Raw genomic sequence first — 11,809 nt, forward strand, 5'->3', positions numbered from 1 at the left:
ATTTACAGTCATGTGTGTGTTGGTAGTGTAGATATTAAACAAGGAATAATTTCAATTTCCAAATTTTATTGTTTTGCTTTAATTACCCTCAAAATGAAAATACATGTGGCAAATGAGATGAAATTACTGCCTAAGCAATCATTTTGTAGTTAACTGTGAAATTCCAAAATTTTGATGTGTTTGGGCCAAAAGAGTGAGTTCAATTACATTCAATTTACCTAAGAAAATTAGGACAAAAATCTCAAAAGCATGGAATTAAACTTGTTATGGTCTATATAACATGTTAGTTTTAGAATATATAAAAAATTGATATACCCAAAAAGACAACAATAATTCTTAACAGGTAAGTAGAACAAAGTGTTGGGAACACAGGATTGGAACAAATGTTGGAAAATGTATACATGGGCCAAATTATTCATACAGTCATTTTATTCAATTTATCAAATTGTTTACATCACAATTAACAAATACATAATATTTTGAAATTTTACAAAGAGTGTATTGATATAACTTGTATGTAAGTGATTCTCCCAGGTTAATTCTAAACCACATTTAGTTTTCTGCAATGTAGAAGACTAAATTAAGGTACATAAAGAAATGGGAAGGACCTGGGCAAAATTGAGAGAAGGGGAAGAAATATTATAAAAATACATTGTATGAAAGCAACACCTTTTATATAATACAGTTTATATTTTCAATTTTAATGGAATTTTCAATTTATACTTCTTTTTACCAGTTGCTGTGAAGAATTCAGTTACTAATAAAATCACAATAATGAGGAACAGGACAGAAGTGACACAGTTCATTTTGCTGGGACTCACCAATGACCCAGGCCTGCAGCTTCCCCTTTTTATCACCTTCCTTCTCATCTACACCATCACCCTGGTGGGAAACATAGGAATGATCCTGCTAATTATCCTGGACTCTCGGCTTCACACGCCCATGTACATTTTCCTTGGTAATCTTTCTCTGGTGGATTTATGTTACTCTTCAGCTGTCACCCCCACAGTCATGACCAAGCTTCTTGGAGGAGACAAGGTCATTTCTTACAATGACTGTGCTGTTCAGATGTTCTTTTTTGGAGCCTTTGCTACAGTGGAAAATTACCTGTTGGCTTCAATGGCCTATGACCGTTATGTAGCAGTGTGTAAGCCCTTGCACTATGCCACCATCATGACTACAAGTGTATATACATGGCTTATCACTGGCTCTTATGTCATAAGTTTCGTGAATGCCTCCATCCATGTTGCAGACATATTCAGTCTTTCCTTCTGCAAGTCCAATGTAATACATCACTTTTTTTGTGACATTCCTGCGATCATGGTTCTCACTTGTTTTGATAATCAAGTTAGAGAACTACTTCTTCTTTCTATTGAAAGTTTAAATGTCTTGTTTGCTCTAACAGTTATCTGTATATCTTACATGTTAATTTTTGTCACCATCTCAAAATTGCACTCAGCTTCAGGACATCGCAAGGCTTTATCTACCTGTGCCTCTCACTTCACTGCAGTGTCCATTTTCTATGGAACTGTCATCTTCATGTATTTACAGCCCAGTTCCAATCATTCCATGGACACAGACAAAGTTACCTCTGTGTTCTACACCATTGTTATCCCTATGCTGAATCCTTTGATCTACAGCCTGAGGAACAAGGAGGTTAAGAATGCATTCTTAAAGTCAATACTACATCATTAAAGGTAAAGAAAGCATTCATTTGCTGAAAGCAAAAAATAACCTTTTAGTTTAACTTTGTATGACGCAATTTATAGTTTCAATCTTCTCAGATCTCCTACATTATTGAATTAGAGTTGAAGTCCAAAGAAAATTCAATGAAATTGTATGCTTACTTCTTCAAATCTCTTGGAAAATATTTTATATAGAGTTGTATATTTGACCAATACAAAATAGATTAGGCTTTTCTCTTTTTTTCTTTTTTCTTTTGTTTAATGGATACTCTCTGTATTTGCATTTCAAATGTTATATCCCTCTTACTCCTTCATTCTCATCACCCCTCCCTTTCAACTTGTCTTCAAGAAGGTGTGTGGCCCGCTCCTCGACCAGCGAGGAAAGATGACCACCACCAGAGGACTCTTCTCAGATCACGCTTTATTGTGGGAGCCTCTTGATTGAAAGGGAGAGCAGGAAGCGAGGGGGCCCGAACTACCCTAGCTGTCTGCTTATATAGGGAGAAGTGCATACGGGCTTGCCATGATTGGTTGTCACCAGTCTGCTGACACCAGAGGCCTCGGGATTGGCCGGAGATAGGTTATGTACTGTGCATACGCAGGGTGCAGCGCCTTAGCTGACAAGAGCATTACTATATATGGAGTTGTTTACCTCAAACCATGAGGGAGCCAGCGCCATCTTGTAATGGTGTCTGCATTCAGCTCCCCACAAAGGTGCACCCTCTCCCAAGTACCTTCTCAACCTCCGTTCCTTAGCATTCCCCTCCACTGGGAAAACGTGTCCTCACTGGACCAAAGGACTCTTCTCACGTTGATACCAGACATGGTTATCCTCTGCTACATATACAGCTGAAGTCATGGGTCTCTCAATATGTGCTCAGTGATTGGTGTTTTAGTGCATGGGAGTTCTAGACAGTTTGTTTGGTTGATAATGTTCTTTCCATGAGGTTGCAAACCCTTTCTGTCCCTTCAGTCCTTTCTCTAAAACCTTCAATGGTGACCCTGTGTTCATTTCGATGGATAGCTTAAAGTATGCTCAACTGTATCTCTATGACTCTGGTAGAGCCTCTGAGGAGGCATCCATATCTGTTTCCTGCCAGTAAGTACTTATTGGTATTAGCAATAGAGGTGCATATGGGGTTGATCTTCAGGTAACCTAGTCTCTGGATGATCTTTCTCCAATCTCTGCTCTATTCCCTTCATTTCCTCCCATGAACATTTTGTTCTTCTTTCTAAGGAGTAGGGCATCTGCTTTCTGGCCTTCCTTCTCTTTGAGCTTCATAAGTTCTGTGTATGGTCTACTGTCAAAGGGAGAAAATGTCAACCAACAGATTGGAAAAAGATCTTTACCAATCCTTCATCTGATAGAGTGCCACTATCCAATATATACAAAGAACTCAGGTAGCTAGACTCTAGAAAATCAAATAATCCTTTTAAAAAATGGGGTACAGAGCTAACCAAAGAATTCTCAACTGAGGAATATTGAATGGCTGAGAAGCACCTAAAGAAATGCTCAACATCCCTAGTCATCAGAGACTAATCAAAACAACCCGAAGATTCCACCTTACACTAGTCAGAATGGTTGAGATGAAAAACTTGGATGACAACATCTAGAAAGAACATGTTCAACTATGTTCATAGAAGCTTTATTTATAATAGTCAGAAGCTTGAAAAAACCCACATGTCCTCCAACAGAGAAATGGATACAGAAATTGTGGTACATATACACAATGGAGTACTGCTAAGCTATTAAAAGCAATGAGTTCATGAAATTTCTAGGCAAATAGATGGAACTTGAAGCTATCATGCTGAGTGAGGTAACCCAGGCACAAAAGAATACTAATGGTATGTACCTTCTTATAAGCAGATACTGCACAAAATGCTTAGGTTTGTCAAAATCAAAATTTTAAATGTTGATCTATCACTTAATTAATGTAGTTTTCCTACTACATCTCAATACAAATACATATAAAGAAGTTTTAAAATAAATATCATGAACAGAGGAGTACATGGAGGTATTCCATGATGTGCACATAAGTATAGCAAGTTTTATAGAATGTGTGTGTGTTTGTGTGTGTGTGTGTGTGTGTGTGTGTGTAATGTGGCTATATGTGGTGCTTAATTTATATGTTCATCTGACTGTATTGATGGTTTGTCTGTGACCATATTTCCAAGAATTCAAGGGTCTAGTCTTAGCAGACATTGAATTAGAAACTAAAATAGTCTTTCATATTTGTAGGTGAGGATAATCTCACACTTAGAGCTCAAATAAGTGCAAGCCCTATTTCTGTCTCTTGTCCTCAATCCTTTCTTCCCTTTCTTCCTCCTTCCCTCTACTTTATTCTTCTAGATTTCTCTTCTCCTTTATCCTTTCTCCTTCTTCCTCTTTACCCTTAACCTTCATTTCCTTTAACTCTCAAATATCAGAGTTGATGATTCTGTCCTTACTCTTTAGAGTTAGACCTTCAAGACTTACACCAACCATATCTCACCTCCCTTTCCTCAAGATTATGAACTCATATTCCATTATCACTAGCTTCTCTGCTTAAGGCTGAAGGCAGAATGTAAAGATATTACCCACTCTCCATATAACATGAGCCAATATTCACTATAAATACACTCTTATTTTTCCGTGTACATTATATCCCATTAGTGCTGTTTCTTGGGAGAATAATAAAAATGACACAAGCATTACTGAACATCATATTTTGAATAGGAAATGTCTCGTATGGGCTAATATATTTGAACACTTGATTATAGGATAGTAGTGCTGCTTGAGTAGATGTATATGGTAGAGCCTTGCTAGGAGAATAACATCACTCACAAAAGGCTTTTGAATGTTTTTAGTCTTGCACTGTGTCCAGTTTTCCTGCTACTCAGTGATTGTGGGTGAATATATGATCCCTCAGCCTCTAGCTCATTCAGTAATACCTGCCTCTTGTTGCTAATTCTGCTGTCATGAAGGACCATTAGTAATCCCTCCTAAATCATAGTTCCAATTAAACTTTTTCTTCTATAAGTTGATTATGATGATTTGTGCTTTATTACAGGAACAGAAAAATAGCTAATACAGTGATGATAATCTAATATCCCACTTTCTTTATAAAATAGATATTTATGTAATATTGAATTTTCTCTATGTTGATATGGGGCAAGTAATGATATGATCAATAACTAAATAAAACTACACATTTGTACTTCTTTGACATTCATAACTGAATTATCCTGAAATTTCCTATTAATTAATAATTCTGCAAAATTAAGTCAGTTTTGTATAAACAATATGTTTATACTTGAAATTTGTTTTTAAGAGTGAAAATATTATATTGAAAATATATTTATGACAATGTGTAAATGACAGCCACGTTTGATTTTCTCCTATCATAAGATTGTCAAACAATGTCCCTGAATATGACTAAATACATTTTATTCCTAGTATGTCTTTAACTTCAACATATTTAATTTCTGGTGGTAACTATGCACTTACCTCAAAAAGTATTACAATATTAGCAAAAATAGGCTAATAATTTGCTGCCCAAATAAAAGCATCTGGAAATGGAATTATTTATATGTTGTTGGCCAACTTCAAATAAAATTTTAATTAAGCTGAGAAATTATGATGTGCAGTTTTCCTTCAGAGAGATTTGAAATATTTCATAATGACGATTCATTTTAGTAACTTGTTTTGTCATTCTCCCTAAATTGTCTGATTTGGTTTTCTTTTACATCAGCCAAACTTGTCCATTTGCTTTGTAATGCTTCGTTTAATTGAGAATGTTTCCATTCCATAAAAATATTTGCTTCAGTTAATGTTCTTTCATGGATGGTCTCTGACGATGTGTATGAATCACATAGTCACTACATGCTATAAACACTGTATGTACATTCTCCTGTATCACTTTTTATACTTCTTATTTTGCTTTTATTTATCTTCCTATGGACGAATATAAACTTTACAGCAGCAGCAATGTAGCTGCTTTTCACTCGATTTATCATATCGAAAAGAAACATATTTCTTTTTTTATTGAAGAACTTTATTTTAAAAAAAACAAAGATAAATGTACAAATTTTTAAGCATTTTTTAAGGTTTGATACTCTGCATTCAGATCTTACTAATTACAATTAGCAAAAAATACATGCAAAACAGGATGTAACCCAGAATTAGTCAACATTTTCTTAGTGTGTAAGGATTGAGCCTAATGTTTTTTTTTTCTTGAACTACACACAGTTTGTGAGTTGTTTCTGTGGCAGTCCAAGCCTCTGGGTTTAGCATCCCACTATCAGTGACTGCATATGATGTCTGTTCTTTTGTGACTGGGTTATCTCACTCAGGATGATATTCTCTAGATGCAACCATAGTCTTTTAATTTTTAAATGATCCAGTAGTATTTTATTAAGGTTTTATTATTTATGAATACAGGTAAGGTAGGAAGTGATTACAATCTGATATCTGGATTCTTAGATAGATGAGACCCCTGGGGTTTACATTCAAATATTGTGTCAAACGCTGATGTCACCATTTTCAAGAATATTAGAGAATTTATCTATAGTAGCAATGTATACAATTAAAATAATCACAAAGATACATTTTAACCACTCATAGATGAGGTTAATGGCATTAATATAACCCCTTTGTAGAATCCAGGCCAGTTTGTGATCCACACATGCATAATATCTATATTTTACACTTCTTAAATATATTTATCCGTGGTATATAAGAGTAAATGATTAAGAATATGTAAATTTGAATAAAATGCTCATTGAAAATGTATTAAATATTCACAGAGAATTGACAGAACTGCTCTGCTTCTGCTGTGATTCTGGCTTTTCACTTTTATGACTGGCAGAAATCTTTTTTAAAAAACTTTATATGAAAAAACAAAGATTAAAGAAAACAATTTTAAATATTTTTGCATAAATGTATACAAATACATTTTTGTCAGTGCTTGAGTTTTTATTTTTTTCTTTTTTTAAGGTTTGATACTCTGCATTAAGGTTTTACTAGTTACAATGAGCAAAAACTACATGTAAAACAGGATGTAACCCGGAGTTAGTGAACATTTTCTTGGTGTATAAGGATTGAGCTTAATGATTTTTTTCTTTATTTTGTTTTCTTTTTTTCTTTAGTTTCACACAGTCTGTGAGATTTTTCTGGGGCAGTCCGAGCCTCTGGGGTTAGCATCCCACTATCAGTGACTGCATATTATGTCTGTTCTTCTGTGACTGGGTTATCTCATTCAGGATGATATTCTCTAGATGCAACCATTTACTTAAGAATTTGGTTAAGTCATTGTTTCTGATAGCTGAGTAGTACTCCATTGTGTAAATGCACCACAATTTTTGTATCCATTCATCGACTGAAAGACATCTGGGTTCTTTCCAGCTTCTGGCTATTATAAATAGAGCTGCTATGAACACTGTGGTGCATGTATCTTTGTTGTATATTGGAATGTCTCTGGGGTATAGACTCAGAAGTGGTATAGCTGGATCTTCAGGTAGTACTATGTCCAATATTCTGAGGAATTGGAAGACTGATTTCCAGAGTGGTTGTATCAGTTTACAACCCCACCAAGAGTGGAGAAGTGTTCATCTTACTCCACAACCTCTCCAGCATCTGCTGTCATCTGAGATTGAATCTTAGCCAATCTGATTGGTGTGAGGTGGAATCTCAGGGTTGTTTTGATTTTCATTTCCCTGATAGCTAAGGATGTTAAGCACTTCCTTAGATGTTTCTCAGCCATTCCATATTCCTCAATTGAGAATGTTTTATTTAGCTCTGTACCCCATTTTTAATAGGGTTGTTTGATTCTCTGATGTCTAGCTTTTTGAGTTCTTTGTAGACCTTAGATATTAGGCCTCTATCTGATGTAGAGTTGGTAAAGATCTTTACTCAATTTGTTGGCTGCCATTTTGTTTTTTTGACAAAGTCCTTAGGCTTACAGAAACTTTGCAATCTCATTAAGTCCCATTTGTTAATCTTTGACCTTAGAGCTTGAGCCATTGGTGTTTTGTTCAGGAAATTTTCTCCTGTGCCTATATGTTCTAAGATTTTCTCTACTTTCTCTTCTAATAGTTTTAGGGTATCTGGTTTAATGTGGAGATCTATGATCAACTTACACTTCATATTTGTACAAGGAGATAAGAAAGGGTCTATTTTCATTCTTCTTCATGCTGAGTGGCAGTTGATTCAATGCCATTTGTTCAATAGGCTTTCCGTTTTTCATTGAATGAAAGGTGCCTTGAGGTGCTGAGAAGAAGGTATATTCTTTTGTTTTAGGATGATATGTTCTGTAGATATCTATTAATTCCTGTTGGTGCATAGTCTCTGCTAGTTTTATAGTGTCCTTGTTCAGTTTCTGTTTCCATGATCTGTCCATTGGTAAGAGTAGAGTATTAAATCTTCCACTATTATTTTGTGTGATAAGATGAATTTTTTTAGCTTTACTAGGGTTTCTTTTATGAATGTGAGTGCTTTTGTATTTGAGCATATATGTTAAGGATTGAGAGTTCCTCCTGAAAGATTTTCTCTGTAATGAGAAAAAAGTGTCCTTCCTTATCTTTTTTGATAACTTTTGGTTGGAAATTTACTTTATTCGATATTAGAATAGCCACTCCAGCATTGCTTCTTGGGCTGTTTGCTTGAAAGTTTTTTTCCCAACCTTTTAATCTGAGATAGTATTTGTCTTTGTCTCTGAGATGAGTTTCCTGTACGCAGCAAAATGCTGAGTTTTGTTTATGTATCCAGTCTGATAGCCTATGTCTTTTTATTGGGGAGTTGAATCCATTTATGTTAATAGATATCAAAGAATAGTGGTTGCTGATTTCTGCTATTATTGCTTTTGTAGGTTGAATTGTGTCTGTGTCTCTTTCTTCTTCTGGTTTTCTTGCTTAGGTGTTTTATTGTTTTGATAGGATGTAGTACCCCTCATTGTATTGGATTTTCCACCTATAGTTCATTGTAGTGCTGAGTTTTTTGGTCAGATATTGTATAAATTTAGATTTGTCTTGGAATATCTTCATCTCTCCATCTATGGTGATTGATAGTTTTGCTGGGTATAGCAGCTTGGGCTGGCACTTGTGCTCTCTTAGGGTCTGCATGATGTCTGTCCAGGCTCTTCTAGCTTTCATAGTCTCTGTTGAGAAATCTGGTGTGATTCTGATTGGCCTGCCTTTATATGTTACCTGACCTTTTTCCCTTACTGCTTTTAGTATTCTTTCTTTGCTTTGGGCACTTGGTGTTTTGAATATTATGTGTCTGGAGGAATTTCCTTTCTGGTCCAACCAATTTGGAGTTCTGTAGACTTCTTTTATGCTCATGCTCATCTCATTTTTAAGGGTAGGAAAGTTTTCTTCCAGGATTTTGTTAAAGATATTTACTGTACCTCTTAGTTGATTTTCTTTGCACTCTTATATTCCTATTATCCTTAGGTTTGGTCTTCTCATTGTGTCCTGGATCTCCTGGACATTTTGGGTTAGGACGTTTTTGGTTTTTTCATCTTCTCTGACTATTTTGTCTAGGTTTTCAATGTTGTCTTCGGCTGCCGAGATTCTCTCTTCCTTCTCTTGTAGTTTGTTGGAAATGCTTTCATCTGTAACTCCTGATTTCTTTTTTAAGATTTCTACTTCTAGGGTTGTCTCTTTTTCTGTTTTCTTTTTGTGTCCATTTCTATTTTAAATTTCTTCTTCCATTCCTTCATCTCTTTGGTTCTCTTTTCTTCTTGTTCTTTGAGTGTTTTTCTTATTTCTTCTTTAAAAGCATGTAATTCTTTATTCTTGTCTTTCCACAGTTGTTTAAGGATTTCTATCATCATCTTGAGGTAGGATTTCAGGTCTGAGTCTTTTTTTCTGGAGTGTTTTGTATTCTGCTGTTTGCTGTGATGGTAGAACTGGGTTCTAGGGTTGCCAGGTAGTCCTGGTTTTTTTGGGGTATGCTCTTTTGCTTTCCTCTTGCCATCTTGTTGTCTGTGATATGTTCTCTGCTTTCCCTTGTACCTGGCCTCTGTCCCTGAATCTCATCTGGTCCAGGTGATGGTTGGTCTGAGCCCGGTTCTCTGCCCCAAAGCCACCGGGTGGAAACAGAGGTCCCATTGCTGGGTTCCTGGTCTCTGGAACAGGCAGGGCAGGGACATGCTTTCCGTGCGCACTTGGCAGAGATCTCTCTGCTCCCTGGCAAGTCTTATCTTCTTCTCACCAGGCCTTTATCTCTGGGGCTCAGCTGGTCCAGCAAATAATTTTCTTAAAGAATACTCTCCAAACTTTTCCACACAATACAAACAAAAGTAGCACTACCCAACTTGTTCTTCTAAGCCACAATTATGGTCATACCTAATCCACACAAAGACACTACAAAGAAAGAGAACTTCAGACCAATTTCTCTCATGAAAATCAACATAAAAATTCTCAGTAAAATTCTTGCAAATTGAATCCAAGAACATATCAAAACAATCATCCACCATGACCAAGTACGCTTTATTCTAGGGATGCATGGACAATTCAACATACAGAAATCCATAAATATAATCCACCATTTAAACAAACTCAAAGAAAAAAATTTACATGATCATTTTACTAGATGCTGAGAAAGCATTTGACAAAATTTAACACCCTGTTATGATAAAAAGTCTTGGAAATATTAGGAATCCAAGCCCTATACCTTAACATAGTAAAGGCAATATATAGCAAACCAGTAGCCAACATTAAACTAAATGGAGAGAATCTTGAAGCAATCCCACTAAAATCTTGGATTAGACATGGCTTTGCACTGTCCTCCTAACTATCCAATATAGTACTGAAAATCCTGGTCAGAGCAATTAGACAACAAAAAGAAATCAAAGATATTTACATTGGAAAGGAAGAAGTCGAAATATCACTATTTGCAGATGATATGATAGTGTACTTAAGGGGCCACAAAAATTCTACCAGATAACTTTTACAACTAATAATAACTCAGCAAAGTGAGTGGCTATATAATTAACTCAAACAAATAAACCACCTTCCTCTATACAATAGATAGTTAGGGTGAGAAAGAAATTAGGCACCTGTAACAATAGTCGCAAGACTATAAAATACCTTGGGGTGACATTAACCAAGGAAAAAATCTGTATGACAAGAACTTCTGGACTCTAAAGACAGAAATTGAAGATCTTAGGAGATGCAAAAATATCTCATGCTTATGGATTAGCAGGATCAACATTGTAAAAATGGCCATCTTGCCAAAAGGAATCTAAAGATTCAATGTAGTCCCTATCAAAATTCCAACTCAGCTCTTCATCAAGTTAGAAAAAGCAATTTTCAAATTCAATTGGAATAACAAAAAAAACTAGAATAGCAAAATCTATTCTTAAGAATAAAAAACATGTCTGGGGGGATCACCAATCCTGACCTCAAGCTATATGACAAACCAGTTGTGAGAAAAACTGATGGTATTGGTACAGAGATAGGCAAGTATATCAAAGAAACAGAACTGAGGGGGTGGGAGACCTGGGCTGCCGGGAAGCAGAGAGATCTCTGCGGAGTGCACACGGAAAGTGCACACCCTAACTTGCCCTGCCCTGCCTTCCCCAATCCAGCGATTGGGAACAGAAAAGTAGAACTTCTGTTTCCACCCGGAGGCGACTCCAGGACACAGAGCAGAGCCTGGCCCATCTGCCACCCGGAATGGCGGCTCGTAGAGGCTGATCAACTGGTGGGTGAATAACCTGGGCTTCCGGAAAACAGAGAGATCTCTGCAGAGTGCACACGGAAAGTGCACCCCTACCTTGCCCTGCCCTGCCGTGCCTGATCCAGCAACCAAAACAGAACATTGGAACTTATGCTCACACCCGACAACTCTGAGGCATAAAACAGGGCTTGGCCCATCTGACACCTGGACCAGTGGAGAACCAGGGACACAGACCAGAGACAAGGGAAAGGCAAGAAAATATCACTGACAACAAAATGGCAAGAGGAAAGAGAAAAAGTAAATCCCAAGGAAACCAAGACAATCTAGCAACACCAGAACCCAGCTCACCCATAACAGCAAACATCAGAATTCCAAACACTCCAGAAAAAGAAGACAAAGACCTGAAATCATACCTCAAGACGCTGATAGAGATACTTAAACAAGAAATGGAGGAAAAGGAAAA

At 36.4% G+C, this 11,809-nt stretch overlaps 1 protein-coding gene across 1 annotated transcript; it reads left to right on the forward strand.

Moving 5' to 3' along the window:
- Positions 1-774: 774 nt before the first annotated feature.
- LOC308417549 (olfactory receptor 5B2-like) lies at positions 775-1,695 on the forward strand (the record flags this gene model as incomplete). Its single annotated transcript, XM_080912924.1, has 1 exon — positions 775-1,695. The coding sequence occupies one exon, from the start codon at positions 775-777 to the stop codon at positions 1,693-1,695; it is 921 nt and encodes a 306-aa protein (XP_080769050.1).
- Between the last annotated feature and the right edge of the window lie 10,114 nt (positions 1,696-11,809).

This window comes from Micromys minutus (assembly GCF_963924665.1).
Source record: "Micromys minutus genome assembly, chromosome: 2".
Classification (NCBI taxonomy): Eukaryota; Metazoa; Chordata; class Mammalia; order Rodentia; family Muridae; genus Micromys; species Micromys minutus.